The sequence below is a fragment of the Mesocricetus auratus genome, unplaced genomic scaffold (assembly GCF_017639785.1).
Source record: "Mesocricetus auratus isolate SY011 unplaced genomic scaffold, BCM_Maur_2.0 Super-Scaffold_2245, whole genome shotgun sequence".
Lineage (NCBI taxonomy): Eukaryota > Metazoa > Chordata > Mammalia > Rodentia > Cricetidae > Mesocricetus > Mesocricetus auratus.
In genome coordinates, this window is record NW_024429180.1 from 47736401 (window position 1) to 47759020 (window position 22620).

At 39.4% G+C, this 22620-nt stretch overlaps 1 protein-coding gene across 1 annotated transcript in view; it reads right to left on the reverse strand.

Moving 5' to 3' along the window:
* Sucla2 (succinate-CoA ligase ADP-forming subunit beta) overlaps window positions 1-22620 on the reverse strand; it is a 34201-nt gene that overhangs the window by 6048 nt on the left and 5533 nt on the right. Inside the window, exons 2-6 of the mRNA XM_005070968.4 lie at window positions 20547-20727; window positions 14674-14773; window positions 14376-14538; window positions 9513-9641; window positions 7319-7457 (exon numbers count right to left, since the gene is read on the reverse strand). Of these exons, the coding sequence (XP_005071025.1) occupies window positions 7319-7457; window positions 9513-9641; window positions 14376-14538; window positions 14674-14773; window positions 20547-20727 (712 nt within the window). The remainder of the gene's footprint in view (window positions 1-7318; window positions 7458-9512; window positions 9642-14375; window positions 14539-14673; window positions 14774-20546; window positions 20728-22620) is intronic.

A 22620-nucleotide genomic window follows, 5' to 3' on the forward strand; every position in this document is an offset into this window, starting at 1 on the left:
ATCCCCTATAATGAGAATGATGACTACCTTAAATGCCATCCTAGAGCCTTCATCCAGTAGCTGATGGAAGCAGAAGCAGAGATGCACAGCTAAGCACTGAGTCAAACTCCTGGAATCCAGTTGTAGAGAAGGAGTAGTGACGGAACAAAGGGGTCAAGACCATGCTGGGAAAACCCACGGAAACATGTGACCTGAGCAAATGGGAACTCATGGACCTCAGTCTGACAGCTGAGGAACCAACATAGGACCAAACCAGGCCCCCTGAATGTGGGTGTCAGCAAGGACTGGGCAGTGGAACCAGGATGTATCCCTAGTGCACGAACAGACTTTGGGAGACCATTCCCCATGGAGGGACACTCTCTTAGCCTAGATACACAGGGGAGGGCCTAGGCCCTGCCCCAAATGATGTGACAGACTTTGATGATCCCCCATGGTAAAGCTTCACCCTCCCTGGGGACTGGATGGGAGGTGGGATTAGGGAGGGGGCAGTGGGAGACATGGGAGGATGGGAGAAAGAGGGAACTGAGATTGATATGTAAAATAAGATTGTTTCTAAATTAAATTTAAAAAATAAAAAAGAACAATCTAATGATCCAATAAAAAAAGACATTACACATTTTTGAAACTTTCTAAATATTAACTGGCTGTGTTCTTAGCTAAAAACCTTTCCCTTGGGCCCAGGTACCATGCCCTCTTATCACTCAAGAATACTGTTTTCTGGTAAATCCTAAACACACTCACCCTTTTATAATGACTAAATTCTATTGACTTGCAAAATGATGTTAATACTGATGCAATTTTCCCTTAAGCCCTTCTCCTCACTCTTCTCTTCCTTAGCAGCAGAAACCCTCAAGACTTGAATGCCCATGAGCCAGATGACCTTTGCCTATTTCTGTTAACTTGTGAACTAAGAAAGTGATTCAATTTAAAAAGATTACGAAGAATAAACAGCAAAAGGAGACAAATTTAAGAAAACTCCAAATCTCAACAGGGAATGCTTGATATAGCAAAATACTTAGGAACTACCAACCTGTCATTCATTTGCATTTTTTTCCTTTCTTACACTTTTTTTTTTGAGGTATTATGTGCATCTAACCCAGAGCATAGCACATAGTAGGGAAGTTCTACCCCTGATCTACATCCCAACCCTTGGTTGTTTGAGACAGGGTCTTACTATGAGTAAGGAATTGCAGGCATGGGGCACCACGCCCAGCACAAACAGCTCTATGAAGGTGATTCTGACTTCATCTTTCAGTAGCATACCCCTTCTCAGGATAGGGTTAGAACACAGAAGCAGAAGTCTGGCTCAGGATTCAGAAGCTGGGAGATTCTCAACTTGGAGAGGAGTTGGGGATTTTGAATAATTCAGAGCTATTGCCTCTGCATCCAACACACCCATCATGGCCTGCTTGATCGCAGGAAGTTCAAGCAGGAACTTAACACAGGTGATCAGGTCTTCCCACACCCTCACAGTCCCTCACAGAAAGCCCTGCACAGGTTGACCTCCAAAGCACAATAAAGGAACTTCCAGAAGCATCACCATCCCTAACTTCAAACACTACTATAGAGCTATAGTAATAAAAACAGCTTGGTATTGGCATAAAAACAGACAAGTGGATGAATGGAACTGAATCGAAGACCCTGACATTAATCCACACACCTATGAATACCTGATTTTTGACAAAGAAGTCAAAATGGTACAATGGAAAAAGGAAAAAGGGGGGGCTGTAAAGGGGAGGGCAAGGGGGATGAGAACATGAGAGAATGTGATAGTTGAGGGGGGGAAATGCAGTGGAAGAGCAATGAAAGAGATCTTAATAGAAAGAGCCACTATGGAGTTAGGGAGAAACCTGATATTAAGCTAACTCCCAAGAATCTACAAGGATGACCTCCCAGCTGAGACTACTAGCAAAAGTGGAGAGGATGCCTGACTGGCCTACCCCTGTAATCAAACTGGTGAATACCCCAACTATCATCATAGAGCCTTCATCCAGTAACTGATGGAACCAGATGCAGAGATCCACAACCAAGCGCCAAGTCAAGCGGGATCCAGTCAAAGAGCAAGACCAAGATGGAGAAATCTACAGAGACAGCTGAACCAAGTTTGTAGAGACTCCACGGGATCAAACTAGGCCCTCTATATGTGGGAGACAGTAGTGAAGCTTGGACTATCTGAGAAGCCCCTGGCAGTAGGAACAGGATCTATCCCTGGTATATGAACTAGCTTGCTGGCGACCATTCCCTATGGTGAGATGCCATGCTCAGTCTTAACGCATGGGAGAGGGGCTTGCTTGGTCCTGCCCCAACTGGGTCAGACTTTATTTTCTTCTCATAGACCCTTTACCCTCAAAGAAAAGGAGAGGATGGGCTGGGGGAAGGTAAGGGAGGTGGAAGGAGGGGTGGAAGAACTGTAGTTGGAATGTAAAACGAATTTTAAAAAATAAATATAAATATATATAAAAGGAAGTAAAGGGGGATCTGACTAATTGAAAACTGGTGGTTTGAATAGATATGGCCTCCATAGGCTCATGTGTTTGAATGCTTAATCCATAGGGAATGGCATATTAGGAGGTGTGGCCTTGTTAGAGAAAGTGTATCACTGTAGAGACAGACTTTGAGGTCTCCTATGCTCAAGTTACACCAGTGTGGGACACAGTCTCCTCATGTTGTCTGTGTATCAAGATGTAGAACTCTCAGTTCCTTCTTCAGCATGCTGCTGTCTCCTGCCATGAAGATAACAGACTAAAATAAATCTTTGAAACTGTAAGCCAGCTCCAATTAAATTTTTTCCTTTATAAGAGTTGCCATGGTCATGGTTGTCTCTTCAAAGCAGTAGAAACCCTAAGAAGTCGGTGCTAAGACTGGGGTATTGCTGTGATAGCACTGACTGTGCTTTTGTTTGAAGGAATGTGGATTTGGGGACTTTGGATCAGGAAAGCAGTGGGATCCTTTAACACTGCTAGATGGGTCATATGAAGAGGAACATGAAAGCCTGGTGCTGAGGGTAATTTGAACTGTGGAGACTAGGCTTAAGAGGTTTCAGGGAAGAAAAATTTTACTATGTGGCCTAGAGACTATTCTTGTGATACTTTGGCTAAGAATGTGGCTGCTTTTTGTCCTTGTTCAAATAGTCTGTTTGAGGCTAAAGTGAAGAATTTTGGATTAATTGAATTGGCAAAGGAAATCTCAAAACAGTCTAGTATAGATTTTGTCCTCTGGTTACTAATGTTTACTGTTATGAACATTTTATAACACTTTATAATGAAAAGGAGTGTGCTGAGAAAGTAAAAATACAAAATGTACTGAATGGGATGAAAAGGGATACCCAGAAGTGGAATAGAGCTAGATCCTACGCTCAAGGAAATAAACAGATTAAAGAGTTAGATATTAAATAAAATAAATGACCTCAAGGCAAGACCCCACCCAGCTAAGGCTCCAACCTGTGAAAAAGAAAGTTGAGAGTCAGGTATAGTGGTACATGCCTGTAATCCCAGCACTCAGAAGGAAGAGGCTGACAGATCTCTAAATTCAAGGGCAGCCTGGTCTACAGAGCAAATTTCAGGATAGCCAAGTTAAAGCAGTGAAGGAAACCACTGAAAACAGAAAGTGAATGAAGATGTAATTGAATAGGAGGGCCATGTTCCAGCTCCAGTTAGCAGCAAAACTTCGCAACTTTAGTCATATGGTTCTGGCTATAGAGTCAAGGATAGAAGAAACGGAATCTTCCTCATCTAGGAAAGCCATAGAGGCAAGGCATGTGACAGAGGTGTCCCTGCATGGAGGCCCAGAGAGGCAACTGTGTGAAGCTATGGAAGTGAAGCCTGGATTGCCTTGGAGACCCCAAGATGTTAGAGATGCCAGAGTCATGGGAGCCGCTGAGGAAAGCTGCTAACAGAAATGAAACCAGCCCAAGAAAGAGAGGTGTGTCGCATTCAACAAAGCTGAAAGGAGGTGGAGATCTGAAGAGCACTTTGACGTTAGGCATGGAGATACAGAGTGGAGTTTGCCTAGCTCGTTTCTGATCTTGCTTTGGTCCAGTATTTCACTATGCTCCCTGTCCTCCATTTTGGAACATTAATGTATATCCTGTACCATTATATGTTGGAAGTATGTGACCTACTTTTTGATTTTGATTTTACAGGGGATTACAGTTAACAGACTGCATGAATCTCAGAAGACACTTTGAACTTTGAATTTTTAAACAAGTTAGACTGTTACAGACTGTGAGAACTTTTTTCTAAGTTGCACCTAATACATTTCAGCATTATGACTGTGGTGATACATTGTTTATGATATAATAAAGCCACTGAAGATCATAATGCTAGCCATAGCCATAGCCACAGCCACAGTCACAGCCATAGCCTCAGTCACAGCCACAGCCATAGAAATAGAAGCTGGGTAATGGTGGCACACACTCAGGAGATAGAGGCAGATGGATCTCTGTGAGTTCAAGGCCACCCAGAACTAAACAAGAGTGAATCAGTCTAAAAGAAAAATGGAGCTCACACCTTTAATCCCAGAACTATAAGGAGCCCAGGGTCTTATGAGGCACTCAGTATTCAGTCTCAAGGCAATTAATCTGCAGCCACATTGAAGACAGGATCCTCCTTCCAGACTTGGTAAAGATAAAAGCTCCCTGGTAGCTTGGCTGCTTTGCTTCTCTGATCTTCAGTGGCTTTAATCGACTATAAACAACATATCACCACAGTGTGTCACTGTGAAGGCAGGCTTTGAGGTGTCATATACTCAAGCTATGCGAAGTACAAGACAGCCTCCCTCCCACCACCTGCAGATCAAGATAGAGAACTCAGCTGTTTCTTCAGCACCATGTTTGTCTATACACCGCCACGTCCTGCGTGACAATAGACAATAATGGACTAAATCTCTGAAACTCTAAGACAGCCCCAATTAAATGTTTTCCTTTGCAAGAGTTGCCATGGCCATGGTGTTTCTTCACAGCTGTAAAAACCCTAAGGCAAAAAACTAAAAATTTTAGTAAGTTCCCCCAAGGTGAGCAAAATTAAACAATAAAATTAAGAATATTTAAATCAATGCTAAAAAAGAGGTTAGCATCCTTAATAAACAAAGTGTCTGTATACCTGGAGATATCACCAGGATTCATGACTAAGTGAATAAAGAAAGATGCAAAATGCATATAGTTTCCAATGTTTAAGGGAATAATTAAGAACATACTTTCTAATGTTTTAGTTAAAAATGAATATTAGACAAAAAAGAACAAAAAATGAGCAAGAGGGAACAGGTTAGAGCAGAGAGTTTTTTAAGGGTAAGTAAACATACTTGATTACATTAATTTTTGAGTAATATTAAGAACTAATACAAAAATATCCAGATGTCACCAAAGTAGGAAGAAAAACTAATAAAATATGTGTACTGTAGCAAGTAAGTCACTAATTCATAGAAACTGCAATACTTAATATAGTGGAGTTTCTACAGATATGGTTAAGATAATGATGGTGACATCAGATATTATCCTGGATTACAGGAACCATAAACATCCTTACAGGGGAAAGTCAGAAGAGCAGGTAGATATACACAGAAAACAAAATAACCAATGAGGTCACCAATGAGCGACTGAAATGAAGTACCTGCCTACAGACCAAGGAGCACTACCAGGAAGGGTTAACTGACGCAACAGGTTCTTCACTACAGTCTCTGAACACATGTAATCCTACTAACACCTGAGAACCATTTTGGATTTCTAGCCTAGAACTATGAAAGGAAAAAACTGGTGGTAAGTCACTTCAAGCTATGAATCTGCTTTATCAGACATAGAAAACTGACACTGGTAAACAAAGAGCACATCAACAGAAAACATGCTCAACAAACATGAAAACACATTAGAAGAAATCAAAGAACTGACCAAATTAGACAAAACACCATTTCTCCCTCAACATTTTGAAGACAAAACCCAGTATGTTAACATTTCATACAAAATATGCAACAAGACTGACTCTGAAAATATATTAGAATTTAGGGGGGAAAAAAAAGAATGGGAGAGATAGAGTGAGAAGAAATCTACCTGGGAAAAGGTATCACGAAATCTTATTACTGAAAGATCAAAACATACCTTAAAATACTACTATTTGACCCCAAAATCTTCTAAAATCTGTATGAAAGACAATCACAGATACAGTCAAAGATATAACTAGAAAAGATTCTTCTGCATACTGTTAAGGTAAGAAGTGAAGGCACCAGAGAGGGCAGTATGGCCCAGCAGGCACTGCACACACAGACAGTCTGGGTCACAGCACTTCTTCCCTGAGTGCTGGCATCTCTCATAAGCACACGATGTCCTAACACACGTAAGTACACCAAGAAAAGCAGCATACAGAGTTAAGAGCATGAAGGCATTCCCACAACAGCAGATCGCAGCTGCTATAATTCAGCTGGAACAAGTTTCAGGGTTAATTGATCGCTCTCAAATAACAGAATCAGAATAGCAATTCCAGATGTTTTACATGAGTAATTCCTCACTCTTTGAAAATGTTTCATTATATTCTGTTTTACAAACTGTGTTTATTATTACAAGACAATTTATTCATTAGCATATAAATGACTAAATAAAAATCAGTTTCTTTGATAAAGAATAGAAATAACTGTAGGTATAAAAGTGAAAGGACTACAAGTACTTAAGAAGAGTTAACAGTCCAAAGAGCCTATTACAAAACCAAATAACTTACAGCAGTAGAAGCAATTAATACAAAATAACAAGAAAAAATTAGAGTAGGATAAAAAAATAACTTACATAAAAAAAAAAAGAAAATAAACCTCTCTATGTGGAGGGCACATAGTAATTTAAATGACATACAGTTACATATATGCTAAAAAGAGCCCACAGATAAACAAGCTCATCTTTTCTGGCTGCAAATACTGAAACCACTTTATGCCTGAGCATATCCGTTCACACAAAAAATCCAGGCATGAAGCCTTGGATGGCAAATTCTCCCAGACCACAACTAACTCTTGCCACAACCCTCATTACTCCCATCCAGCTGCCCCTCAGGATCTTTGCCCAAGTGGAAATGCTCCATGTCTGTCCCTTCTGATAATGATGACCCTGGGAATGTGTGACTACTCACCTGGATTTTCAAATTGTATCATTTTCATTAATTTAATCAGACACAGGTGACAGACTTGGCAGTTACCATATGATGTAGTGCAACTCTAATTTGTGTTTTAGTGGGTTTCTTTCAAATCTGCTCACTTTCAATTCATGAGAACATAAGCTACTACACAGGAACCAGTCCTGCCTGCTTAGATGACACAAGGCAACACCCGATAGAAGAAGATACATTACCCTTTCCATCGGCATCTTCTACCATTGGGTTTATTTCTACCATAGTCGCATCATACTTCAGAAAAAGATTATAAAGCTTGATCATGTTTTCTGCTGCAGAATCCACAATGTAAGAGGGGAATCCCATTTTCTGTGCAAGCTGAAAGTAATATGCCTTCTTAGTAGTAGTGAGCATTAAAACACTGCAAACAAAAACTATCATTTCAAAAGATAAGCATGAGCTGTGGTTAACAATCACTGAAAGAGCCACCACTAAAGGTTTAAATAACAAAACCTGGTGCTTCAAAATCCTCATAAGGTAGGTTTTATGCCCATTTACAAATCAGAATTGATTCAGAGGTCAAGTGCTGGCCATTCATTATCCTAGATTACAGTCCCAGTGTTGATTCCATAGTTTCCCCACGGCCTCTAAGCTTATTATAGTCAACCTAAACTGAAATAGAGACTTACATGCTCACTTCAGCGGCTCTTATACTAAAAATTAGAAAGATACAGAGAAGAAAAAGAGATTTATAGTTTGTTAAAACTACATCTAAAAAATAGGTCGATAATCTCAAGGGTCCAAACACTGACCAAAGTTATGAAAGCAACCTACTTCCCCTTTAAGGTAGTGCAAAGCATGTCTCCTGGACCCATAGGATAGATACAGCTAAAGGATACTATCTCATCCATTCAAAACTCAAACTCTGGCAGGCCCTAGAAATACAGGTATTTAAGCCTCTCATCTAGAAGTTTACAGAGTTGAGCAGAGATCTGAATCGGAGACATCTAGGAGCGTTTTAAACAACAAATATCAAAGTCACAAGCTAGCAGACCTAGTTCACAATGTCTGTGATGAAGCAAGCATTCCTCCCTTTTGCTAGGTTGCTGCTAGGTACTGAACCTAGGATCTCCTATCTGCATGCCAAGTGCTCTACCACGGAGCTATTTTCCCAGCTGGAACAATTATCAATTTCAACATTTCATGAGAAATTTATACAGGACAGTACTCTGCTCAGAGCCACTACAGAGAATTCGTTCCTTTGAAGGTGAATATGACTCATGTAAAAATCAAATAGCAAAAAAATAGACAATAAAAAAAACATGTCACTTGGTGAACCTTTTTAAATGAAAAGTAATACTATATAAGCATCATTTCACTATAAGGATTTCCATTAGTTTTGTATAGACTTAAATAGTTGACAATTGAAAACTGGTCCTCATTAATCCAATATGTCATTACATATTGCTAAGCACTGAGAGGCACATCATCATATTTTCAAAATGCTTTATCTTAGCTCTTCTAAATTAAATATTTGCTTCCTCATCTGAACTTCACTGTAGTCACCACTCTCATATAACTCCTAGTAAATCAAATCTGCCTTTTGTATATTTATCCTACTCATCTGTTTAAAGCATGGGTCTGTCCTGTGAGCCTTATGCCAAAGTCTGCTGTGCCGTACTTCCATAACTAAGCTTATTTTAACAATGTTTTCTCACAGCAACTGACAAGCCTTGTGTTTATATCCACAGCAAACTATTTAACTTACTTTTCTACACAAAGCAAATAATGTAATCAACAATATCATTAAAATATCAAACAATTCTCACAAAGCACTTTGCTTAGAAGGAGGAAGGAAACCTGTATGTGTGTTTAAGACAGCCTTGCTACCACTGTACACAATGTACAGGAAAGAATGTGGACAGGGAACATTTAAAATGACTCGCACTATGAAAAGTGATGATTGATAATCATCCCTGATTCTTCAACAAGTAAACTGAAATTTAAAAGTGAGGAAAAGACCTATACATGAGAAAAAAGGTGCTGCAGAGCATATTAATGAGTCAGAGTGAAGAACCTCTTATGATTCTTGACTCAGGTAACTTCTGTAAGAACCAATAATGAGATAATCAGAGACTTGCAAATGACTGGATATGGCAAAACACTAAGGAATTCCTGGTAATGTTACTAGATACTGCAATGGCACAGTGGCCCACTTAAAAACATTCCTATTTAAAAAAAAAAAAAACTACACACACACACAGAAATATTTACAGGTCCTACAAAGAAAAGTACTGTAGGTACTTTCAAAAACTCCAATTTTAAAAAAGAAATTAAACTGCTTTAATCGTTTAGTGTTTTACAAAGTTAACTATTTTTACTTAAGAACTATTATCTAATTAAAAACAAAAGATGTTTCAGAACATAACATACTGCCACAGCTTGTTCCTTTTTGATGCCTTCTACTATATCAACAGGTATTTTAACGATGGCTTCAGGGTTCTCAGCAGCAACATCTTCAATGTTAACACCACCCTGTGCACTTCCTATCAGCACAGGGCCCTGCAAGGGATGAAGAACACAAAGCATCACATTTTACTTCAGACCCTACACAATTTTAAATGAACTTGTGCACTGTCAGATTTGGTATCCACTGCTTCCACATCATATTTAAATTTTTTTGACAATGTAACATATCTTCAACAAGTAACCACTACAAATGTTTAACTGAAAAATGGAAAAGCAGAAAAAGAAAGCAAAAATGATACCTTGCCTGCAAGAGAAAAAGATAAAAAACACACATGCTTATACCAAATAACTAAATATAATCAAATACATGAAATATAAGATGCATTTCTCACATAAAATTGAAGAGACATTAAAGTATTGCTTAAGTGAAAACAAGAAAAATAAAGCAAATAAAAAGAAAACACACCACCTTGCAAGAACAGCCCTGGCTACTGCCACTAGTAAGAAAATAAGATACAAATAAATACAAGTGATGAAATGAGCAGGGGCCTCACTGTCAGGAGAAAAGCTCACAAGGCCTTTTTTTTTATATTCTCTTTTTTTTTGTGGGGGGGTTTACGAGACAGGGTTTCTCTGTATTGTTTTGGAGGCTGTCAGTCCAGCCCAGCCTCGAACTAACAGAGATCCACCTACCTCTGCCTCCCGAGTGCTGGGATTAAAGGCGTGCGCCACCACCGCCCGGTTCACAAGGCCTCTTTAAGCTACCAGATTTGTCTCTGGTCAGAAGAAGAGGAAAAGCTATCTTGCAAGTTTACCATCTTTATTATCTGGTCATGGCCCATCTCCCTATCTGTCCGCCTCTCAGGGAATCTGTCTAACTCCTAGCCCTTCATTCCCCACTCTCGGAGGTCACCTAAAATGCTGTTGGGGCTTCTGAGGTGCATACTTCTTGTGAGGATGTTAAGAAAATGGCCCCCAAAGGGAATGGCCCTATTGAGAGTATGGCTTCACTGGAGTAGTGTGGTCTTGTTAGAGGAAGAGTGTCACTGTGCAGGTGGGCTCTAACGTCTTGTATGTCTTCAAATCATGCCCAGTGAGACACACCACTTCCTGTTGTAAGATGTAGGACTCTCAGCTCCTTCTCCAGCAGCTGTCTGCCTGCATGCTGCCTTGCTTCCCACCGTGATGAAAAGGGATCAAACCTCTGAACTGTGAGCAAGCCACCACAATTAAATGCTTCCCTTTATGAGAGTTGCCGTGGTCATGGTGTCTCTTCACAGCAACAGAAACCCTAACTAGGACACTGCTCTTGACTGCTTCCAGCTGACAAGGGAGGAGCAGCAGTCAGAGTGCCTCAGAAGACTCACTGAGCAGCCATCATAAAACTTAACCAATGGTAACATACAAGAACATATGATGGCCATTTGGTGATAGTATGACAGGGATTTAAAAACAATTAACCAAACTAAGGAATTAACCAGCTAGAAAGACCAACATTAATAAACTCTCAAACAGATCAAGATTCAAATAACAAAAAAAAAAAAAAAAAAACAGCAGAAAGAGAAAGAAAGGAAGCAGGCAGATATTAGAGTTCAAGGCCAGCCTGTGCTACAGATGAGTTCCACATCAGCCAGGGCTACACAGAGAAACCATGTCTCAGGAAACTGGAGGGAGGGAGGGAGGGAGGGAGGGAGGGAGGGAGGGGAGGGAGGGAGGGAGGGAGGGAGGGAGGGAGGGAGGGAGGGAGGGAGGGAGGGAGGGAGGGAGGGAGGGAGGGAGATGATGGCTCCACAGATGACATTACCCCCAAACATAAGAATTTTTGTTCAATACCCCAAGTCTCACAAGACAGAGGGAAGAGAAAAGAACTGAATCCTGTAAGTTGTCCTGACTTTAACCTATATATTAAAACACTGATGAATGTGGGTAGTTGTTTGCATATACACACACAAAATAAACTAAAAATGTAAAAAAAGGAATTAGAATTATTTTCAATTTAAAAATAGATATCTATAAAACAATAATTAAAACAAAGTGAAAAACCTTTATTCATACTAATTCTATGATATCCTTCATAGGAAAACATTTATTCATTTTCTATATGCACTTCAAAAATCACTTCAGAATGACTTTTAGTTTTAACTTTTAAATCTCAATCATAATATTTCAAAACAATTTACTTTCCAGGAAATAGTTATAAGTTCATGTATACTAGTAATGTTATTTTCACTTTCACACCTAAAGTCTTTGTCCTTTTTGTCTTTCAAGAATCCTTACCTTAAAATGAGCTTGAATTTAAAGTATATAGTAGCCACTCACTATAATAAAGATCTATTTAAGAAAAACTTATGGAATTGTTTTAGTACTTTTTATACATCTATCTACCTCAGGCAAAAAGCAAAAATCTGACAGTAAGGTGAACCAATTATTCAGCAGATTATCAAGTTTGTTTTTTTTTAATATTTATTTATTTTGTATACAGTGTTCTGTCTGCATGTATCCCTGCCCACCAGTAAGAGGGCACCAGGTCTCATTACTGATAGTTGTGAGCCACTATATGGTTTCTGGGAATTGAACTCAGGACCTCTAGAAGAGCATGCAGCACTCTCTAGAGCCATCTCTCCAGCCCCTGCAGATTATCAAATTTTACTAGAAAAGTAAAGTAGCAAAAGTATTTATTTGATGAACTACATTTTCTCGGGACAAAGTCAATACCAAAAGGCAGCAGGCAAGTGTCAGTAACTCTCATTTAACAAAGTGCTAGAGTGGGCACTTGATGTCTGTCCCTTTGGCACACTGACTCACTGGCTCACCTGCCCAATATTCTCATGTGTTGCTACTAAAGACCAGAGGAACCCCAACTAAAGTGTAAAAGAAAAAAGGAGCCCTGGCTGTCTTGGTGCTCTCTAGGAAGCCCAAGTAGCCTCAAACTTAGTCTCCTGCTTCCTGCCTCAGTTTCCTCAGTGCTGGGATTATAATACGCACCACCACACCTAGCCATGTATACAATTTTAATTCAATCAAAAAATATTCTTTGCTTTCTAGCTTTAATTGCTGACTAACTTTTGATAAGGTTGGTTTTAAACTCTAGAGCTTATTCATGCTATGTGAACACTGAGCTGTGTCCCCAGTTGCTGCCTGATTTGTTTGCTCAACTGAGACCTATCCATGGGATTTTCTCAAAGCTGGTCACACTCCAGAAAGCATAACCAATTCTACATCAATCTAAAGTGATAACATCAAAAAGCTTTATAATTTGCCATCCTGAGGTGTAAAGGGATGCTCTGTCTCTAACAAAATGAGCATGGTGGTTTTGGCCAAATGATTTCATTTCACTAGTATTTTCATTCTGAATCATTACAAATGTAACTGAAATAAAAGCATATTTGCATTAGTAAGAAAGACCCAAATGCTTCTCTAAATATTCAAGTTCTTAAAATGAACTAAACTTTCATCCTCTCCCAAATGCTCTGCCATATCTTTAATAACATATTCACTTTCCTCAACAATAAAGCATTCAGTTTGCTGCATTCGCTACATTTAAAGTAAGTTATTCTGGACAGAAGCTGTAATGCTAGCTCCCAGGAGGCTAAGGCAAAAGGATCCATGCAAGCCTGAGGCCAGCATGAACTTCAGAGTGAGACTGGCTCAAAATGAGCTTTTAAAAACTACAGAAAGAAGTCTGGGCACAACACCATACCCCATAACCCACAGCACGTAGGCAGGCACCCCACCTGCAGGTAGAGACAGGTGGGTCCTGGGAGCTTGCTTATCTCCATAGAGCTGCATGGAACATATGTCCCATGTACCTACACATGCTTACACACACACACACACACACACACACACACACACACACACACACACACACACTTACTAGGTAACAAAATAAAAACTAAAGTCTCTCTTAGTTTGTCCAGACATTTATTAACACAATATGTACTGATGTACACCAGCTAGGAAATGAATGTGTAAACAAAGCAAGTAAATGCATAAGATACAACTTCTGAAAAATCTATGTGATTAGATTAGTGCCGTGTAATTTCTGAAATCACTTACAAATTGCCCACACATAGAAAGCTCTGGGGCTCTCACTGAAGAATGTTTTCTAAGTTTAGTGAGTTTTTACTACCACCTAGTGTTATGCCTCAAGAAATACCTCTTTAAAAAATTAAAAATTTTAAGATACTTGTTAGTGAACACTTACTGAACCCCAAAGGCCAGTCACAACATAGGCTACCATCCATGCATCTTGTTTGTGAAGGGTTAGCTGAAGCTGGAGCCAATGCACAATGCTTGAACATTGGCCTGAGGTCCACAGAGGAAAGAGTGCTGGTGTGCCTTAAAACGCCACATTCCCTTAAACCATATCACTCCCTATCTAATGTCACTGTCAACTCACACCAGACAATACAATGCAACAAAAACCATAACAAAGAGTAAAACTAAATAAACCTACGAGTGGAAAAAGAGCACGATGACAAGAGATACATGGTTTTTGTCTATTCTGACTTTTGTCTTTGGTAAAACTATTTTGCTATACAAGGAACTAATAAGTTTCACAGTTCATTAACCCAAATATGATATCCAGAGATTTAAGCTATCTCTAATGAATTAACAACTTGAAATTCCAATGTATTCCAGTGAAGTTTTTCCTATAGCTTTTTTAAAAATTATATTACATTTCAAATTTTACCATACTTTTTAAAAAATGACAAATTCTCTATGTTATGAATAATACTTCTTATCCCTCATATACATAATGTTCAGCTTCTGAAACTGAATGTCATAAACAAATACTCATGTGTCTTGTCTACAAGTACTCACTTGAAATGACCTCTCCATTGTTATTGCAAAGTAATACTCTCTCCTGGGATATTTTCGCTCACAGACCAAAACTTGATTGCATATTCTGCCCTTTGCTCCAGTTTGCTTGGTGATCAATTTCTTCCCAATCATCTGTGAGGAAACAGCTTTTGCTTCTTCTGGACTATAATAAGAAAAAGAATTCAAATTCCACTGTTCTCCAACTGAGAAAAAAAATCTACACCTGAGGTCATTCTCAGTGTTTCCAACAATCTGATAATTTAAATTAAGGGTTTTTCTTTCAAAAACTGTAACTTACGAGAAAACTATCTTCACTCCTCCTTTGAGGCCACTTGAAAATGTTCCTTTTCCTCTGCCACCAGCTAAAACCTGTGCTTTTATCACAACATCCTTTGACCCTAGAAGAAAAATACTTTTATTGCACAGGAAGCAGAGAATCGCATACAAGACAGTATTTTATTTAACACTCATACTAACAGGTGTTATTACATGAAATGCCCCATTAATTCACAATCTCAAGACTGAGGCATTCCATATAAGAATATTTTCTAGATTTGAAAAGTAGAACAATCACCATCTAGAAGATCTATGCCTTTAAAACATTAGACAAATATGATATGTACCCACTTATAAGTGGATGTTAGCTGTTAAGTAAAGGATAATCATGCTACAATCCACAGACCTAGAGAGGCTAAGTAACAAGGAAGGCTCAAGGGGGGAAAGCATGGATCTCCCTGGGAAGGGGATATAGATTTCATGGGAGGACTTGGGACAGGTGGCGACACAAACAGTGGGAATCAAGAAGGGTGGAGGGAGAGACAATTGGAATAGAGAAGCATTTGGGGGACAAGGTAGAAACCTTGTGTGATGGAAACTCCCTGGAACCTATGAGGGTGACCCTAAGAAAGACTCCTAGTAACGATGGATATGGAGCCTGAACTGGCCGTCCCTCACAACTGCACAAGGCTTCCAGTGAAGGGACTGGGACACAAACCCAGCCACAAAACCTTCAACCTACAATTTTTCCTGCCTACTAGACATGCTGGGGTACAGGTAGCACAGACTTGTGGAAATGGCCAACCAATGACTGGTCCAACTTGAGATCCATGCCACAAGAGGGAGTCCATGCCTGACACTGCCTGGAGGTCTAGGAACCAGAAACCTAGGATAGAACCAACCATGATTGGCAAAAAAAAAAGTCAGTGAAATGATTCCTAGTGATATTCTGCTATACTCGTAGGCCAGAGCCTTAGCATAATTGTCATCAATCAAAGAGGCTTCATCCAGTAACTGATAGCATTAGGCTAAGCTTAGAGAATCCCATGGAAGAAGAGCCAGAAGGGTCAAGGACAACACAAGAACACAGCTCACAGAATCACCTAACCAAGATTCATAGGGACTCATAGAAACTGAAGCAATAATCAGAGAGCCTTTATAGGTCTGGTCTAGGTCCTCTGCATACATGTTACAGTTGTATAGTATGATATTTCTTAGGGGACTCCTAACAGTGGGAGTAGGAGCTATCTCTGACTCTCCTGCCTGCTCTTGGGATACTTTTCCTCCTACTGGATTGCTTCATCCAGTCTTGTTATGAGAGCATATGCCTAGTCTTATTGTAACTTTTACACCATATTTGGTTGATATCCCAGGAGGCCTACCCTGTTCTAAAGGGAAACAGAGAAGGAGTGGATCTGGGGAAAAGGGGGGGAGGGGGAATGTAAGGAGAGGAGGGAAGGGAAACGATGGTAAATGGTAAATATGAGAGAAGAATTAATAAATATTTACCAGAAGATTTATGCCTTTGAAATATTAGACACATTAAATCATTTCTGAAATAGTGTACTAAAAGTATTTTACAATCCTCAAACTAAAGCTTTGGAAGGTATTAAAAGCACAACAATGAGACTAAAATGTTTTCTTAAAACTTCCCACAAATGGAGGGATGGATCAGTAGTCAAGATCACTGTTGCTCTTCCAGCGGAACCAGGCTGTTTTCAGCATCCTCATGGTGACTCACAACCATCCTTAACTCCAATTCTAAATAATCCAATGCCTTCTTCTGACCTATGCAGGCACTTGGAACACATGTAGTGCACAAATATAGATATATACAGACAAAACATTCATACATATAAACAAATCTAAATAATTAAAAAATATATATATATTCCCTAGTCTCTGTTCAGATGTAAACTCGTAAATGCTGAGTTACATATACTACTTTAAGCAGGACTTGGGACAATTCCAGTACCTGGACTGGTAATGCCTTGTGCTCTACAACAGCAAATTCTGCCACCATACGTCACTGAACAGTGACTTACTAAGAGTTAGGAGATAAGCATATAAAAAAATTCCCAAATGCTATGCTCATAAGTCATTCACGTAGTTTATAAATAGAATACTACTACTTCTTTAACCAGCAGAAAAACACTGTATTCCCCACCTTCTAATTTACTGTACAAAACCAACAAACTTGGGGCCAGGGAGGCAGCTCAGGGGATAAAGTGCTTGTGCGGAAGTATGAGAACGTGAGTTCAGGTCCCAGCACCCACATAAGAAGCCAGGCACAGGTGCACGTTTATAAAACAGGGAGAAGCCTGAAGCTTGCTAGCCAACCAACCTCACCGACACTGTGAGTTTCATGTCAACAGGTGACTCTGTCTCAAAAACATAATTTGGAGGACTAATAAGATGTTCAACAGATAAAGCATTTGCTACACAATCCTAGGGTCCTAAATTCAATCTCCAGGACCCACAGAAAAGAACCCAAGGGTTATCCTCTGCGCACAAACACGCATACCCCAATAACAATAATTTCTTTCTAAGTGGACAGCAATAAAGGAAGAGACCAACACTGACCCTCTGGCCTGACAAGCACCTACACTGGAGCCTTCCCACCCAGACCTAGCAAACTGGATAGTTAATCTAGATGTTACTCACTGTTCATAGTCAAGGGAATACCTTTCAGAAAGGCACTCTCTTGTAGCAAAGACATGTGGCAATTCTGATCTGCTCCATTCTGCCTTTCTTAACATTTTGCCTACCTTGGCAGTGAAGCATCATTTACTACATTATGACAAAAGACTACAGAGCCTCGTGCTAGTGCTATTTGCTGTTTCTCAAACACAAAGTTGTCTCTGGAATATGACCTCTACCCTATAAATACGTATTTCAACAGGCTGCAGATGGATTCTCTACTGTGAGAAAAAGTCATTTCCTACTGCACAGAGCAGAATGAACAAACTAATAAATGAGATAATAAACGCTTTTGGTGATGAAGTAAAACGTGAACTAAGCCAGGCATAGCAGTGCGCAGCATGGTCTACAGAGCGAGTCCCAGGAGAGGTTCCAAAGCTACACAGGGAAACCCTTTCTCGAAAAAGAAAAAATTGGTTTGGAGAACACTCCCACACCGTTAATGCAGAACTCTGGCCACTGCATCTTTCCTCCAGCTGGGCACCTGCCCTGGCCAGCTGCCTTCTCACCTGGGTGATTCACAGTCCCAATGAGCAGATGCTACTCTACCTAAAAGTGCTTAAACACCCACGATTTAAACAGCGCCCTTTCACCCCTGGGCCTCACCGCACTACATCTACACTCCACACTCCTGTCACCTTGTCACCAGGACTCGCTCTAATGTGCCATCTGAAGTACTTTTCAATCAGATGTCCCATCAAGCTTCTCCAAGTCTCACACGGCCCCTTAGGCTTACTTAGGCTGACAAGCTGATCTGCCTACCTCTGGTCAATTTCCCTTCTCTGACCTGCTTTCCCCACCAGAGATTCATCAACTTCTGACATAATACATAATTTTCTTCCATATCACTTGTAGCTTGGCTTCCCCACTAGCACGAGGCTGCAGGCAGCAGAACCTTAGTTGTAGTCACTGACGTTTATAAGCTGCTGCAAGAGTTCCCAAGACACACCTTGCTGAAGGTCGGAAAAAATAAACATATTTAAGAATGAGCAGAATTCTCATAAGTCTAATCTAAATTATTTTCCATTGCTCTAAAAATCTCAGAACTGAAAACACTAGAATCTCAGAAATGCCTTACTTAGGAAAGACCATTCCTTTTCAATATACCACCAATTCCACCATTCACAAGTGTATGAAAACTAGTAATAGGTAATCAAAGGCAGCTTAAACAATAACTTAAAAACCAACAATAATGTTCTTAATCAGAAATCAACAGGCAGTCTCAGGGACCAAAAGTTCTTATTCATTCTAGTTCTCCCTGATTATAGGCCAACTCCTTACTTTCTAGTATTTGAAAAATTCACGTATAGCCAAAGATATACAGAAGGTGAGAAGAATGAGAAAGTTAAGTATGAGGTCAAATGACTAAAATAGTTTTATCAACTCCATTAATTCATGCAACAGCTCCTTACAGACGCACATAGAAGATGCAAATATAACAAGGAATAGAACCTGAGCCTTTCCCTCAGAGCTTAGAGTGCTATCCTCTATTACAGACTGCAATGTTCTTTAGCATTCTTGGAAGGCCTCTCTCTTCCACAGGCCTCCACGGCAGAGCTCCCAAGGCTGGAGAGAGGACCTGAAGTCAGGAGCAGTTACTGCTCTTGCAGAGGACCCACATCAGAGCAGGTTCACAGCCACCTGCAACTCCAGCTCCAGAGGATCCACACCCTCTTCTGGGCTCTGTGGGCACCTGCATACATGTGGTATACATGTACTCACACAGGCACATACGCTACACACAAATAACTTTTTAAAACAAAACAAATCTGTTTTAAAAGCCAAGGTTCCTACCTGCCCTTTACAGGTCTAATTAGTCCACAGAAGTTATCAGAAATATAAAAGTATCAAAATAATTATCTCATTTTTTAAAGTTTTTCAATTTTTTTCCAGAAAAAAAAAATTAAGTGGAAAAAAATAATTTGGAAATAAGTGTAGCTTTACTGACTTCATTAATAAATCAGGTCCTGCTGCCACTGACCACACAAATTCAAATCCCACTGCATTCAATTAACAGGCACTTCACTGGTGAATAATCTGAAAAAATTTTATTATAACAATAAAAACTATAAAGCCAGACTCTCAAGTCAAGAAAATAGCCATCTCATTAAAACATAGTCTATATAGTAATATTCTCATTTTTAAAGAAAATTCCCATTTTTATAGCTAAGATAAATGTAAGTTTAAACATTTATTAACTGTTCTGTAGTCTGTGTGAAAAGCTAATAAGCACAAAGTTCAGTCACCAAAGCATTTTTAAATTCACAGTAACCAGAAGTCCATCCAAGATGACTGCCTACTCACCTATCTAAAAACTGTTCCGACTTCAAACACAGAAAACAGTGTACACACACTGCACTATTTCATGTTTTTTATGATAAATCTTTTAGAATGTAATTTTGGGCTTATTTCCTAAAATCAAAAATTAAGATATTTCTGCAAATTCAAATTAATGAAAGTTATTAAGGATTTTTTTCAATAAAAGAACACACTAGAAAATATGGGCAACTCCTGAACTCATTAAACAAACTCTAGCTTAATTATCAGGCATCTTTCTGAGCCTTTGGCATGAATCAGTGAGCAAGTAAGACACAGCTTGCTCGAAGGGAGCTTAATCTAGAGCTCAGCCTCTTCATTCTCATTTATCTGTTTCCCACACTGCAAGCAAGGAAGTGCATGCCACCCTCTCCACAACCACACACATAACCAGCTAAGTCGTCCCTTCAGAACTTTCCTAAAACAAACAAACCAACACTCATCACAGCCATCATCCTTCAAGATACAAAAAAGAATCACTTTCCCCATTAAGTCTGTTCTAGCTAAAAAGAGGATGTCTGCATCCTAGCACCAATATAAGTAGTTCCCAAGTCACTAACACTACAGCTCAAAAATCATCTTATAATAACTGTAAATTTTAAGTTGTAAAATTCTACCTTCTCAAAAATAGATAGATAAACAGACAGACAACCAGGTCAAATGTGGTGGCACACTTAATCTCAGCATTTTTTTTAAGGAGGTAAAGACAGGAGAATCTGAGTTCAAAGACATCCTTGGCAACATGAGAACCTACCTCCCAAAATAAATAAATGTCAAAAGTCATAAAACCAAAAGCAAAGCTCAACATCTCACCCAAGTTTCTGTGTCAAGGTAACTAAGGTTTTTTTTGTTTTGTTTTGTGATTTTTTTTTTAAGTACCTAATTTTTTGGCAATTGCATAGGCTTCATCAGATGACTTTGCCACGAAGCCTTTGGGAACAGAGACACCAGCTTCCTGCAATAATTCCATACTCAAGTATTCATGCAGTGAGAGATTCCTTTGTTGCTGCTGCTGTATTTGGAGTCCATGCTTGTTAAACAATCCAGAACTTCCCAGAACCTAAAAAAATAAAAATAAAAAAAAATAAAAAGACATATTTAATTATGATAGTGGTCTGTCAGATGTTTTACCAGAAAGAAAGAACAAATTAGCCACCTCTTCACATTTGCTTGGTTCTCCATAACCACAACAAATTGCTACATGAAATCATACAAACACACTAGAGTGCCTGGATTATAATAAAAAAGTAAAGGCTTGTCTACCAGTTGGATATCAAATGTTACCCTTGTAACTTTTTAACTGTTCCCTCATCATCTATCCCTTGGCCTTCTCTGACATCTGGGCTTCATTACCGTATCTCCACTAGCCTACAGAAAATGGCTAGCTGAATGATAAATTCAGAGGCTCTAAGGCCAATCTCATCTTCTCCACAAAACTCAAACTGTTTCCCAATTGTTTTCTCTATCCTTCTCTGGGATCTATACTGCCTGGCATTAGATATATGAGAGCTGAATAATTTGAACCCATACTTCTCCCAAGAGAACATAGCAACTACAAACTCCTTCCCTTTTCAATCCATGCTGAATGTTCTATTAAACATTTAAAGCATATAGGGACTTAAATAGAATAGTGAAATTATCCTCTAAGGCTTAATTCTAGTGTGTATTTGCAAACAAGCATGCCATATGACAATAAGAACAACAAAGAGTACCGGGCGTTGGTGGTGCACACCTTTAATCCCAGCACTCGGGAGGCAGAGGCAGGCGGATCTCTGTGAGTTCGAGGCCAGCCTGGTCTACAAAAGCTAGTTCCAGGACAGCCTCCAAAACAATACAGAGAAACCCTGTCTCGAGAAAAAAAAAGAAAAGAAAAGAATGACAAAGAGTGCTCATACAGAGAGAAAACTAAACCATCTCGTTTTCAGTTTAATCAGAATTAGGACCAAAAAACCAACAGGGAGGCTCAGAGGATAAGAGTGTTTGCAATACAAGCCTGGGAACCTAAGTTTAATCCTCAGATCCCTTGCAAAAGTGAGTTATCCTCTAGTCTCCACACATGCGCTGTGGGGAACACACACACACCCTCACACAGAGACATATCACACACAAGTTTTTTCTTATGAAACAATTTCAAAAAGAAATTCCTAACGTGTCTCTTTCTGCTGAATGAAAAACAAATATGCAACTAGCTTTTCAGCTTCCTGTACCAAGGCCACAACTCAGAAAGTATACATATCAGTTAGACCTCTAACACCTATCAAGTCCCAACACCTCAAGTCAGCCTAAGCTAAACCTAACAAAACGTTGAAATACCTGGCTTCCTTTTAAAACCCTCAATCCTTTCAACCCTCCAAGGCAATACAGAACAAATTAACTACAAAAGTCTTCTAAGACTGCACTGAAATCTGACTCTTAAGTTTTAGCTATACATTCCCAATACTTTCACATGAAATCCAACACATCAAAACATAATTCTCATCAAAAATTTAACCGTAAGAGTTAAATTTAAAGAGCCATATATAAAGTCTGTTTCTTGAAATGAATTCTTGCTCTACTGCATCAAAATTAAAACTGTTCCTGGACTCCATTCTCTATAAAACCAGAATCACTGAATTGCACTCAAAGAAATCTGATCTGGTAATAAATCAGTTGATTCTTAAGGACGATAGTTTGAGAATCTCTAACCTAACAAGTTAATCACACATAATAGCAATTTATTGCTAATTCAATGACTTAAAAGCCTGCCTAAGGTTAACAACATAGTTCAGTGGAGGAAAGTGGTTTGTCATACAACCCTAGTGACCAGAGTGCAAGCCCCCAAACCAGTAAGGGTGGGAGAAAAACTACTCCACACAGTCGTCCTCTGAACTCCATGCGCACAAGAGTTCACACACTAACACACACACACACACACACACACACACACACACACACACACACACACGGGGACAGG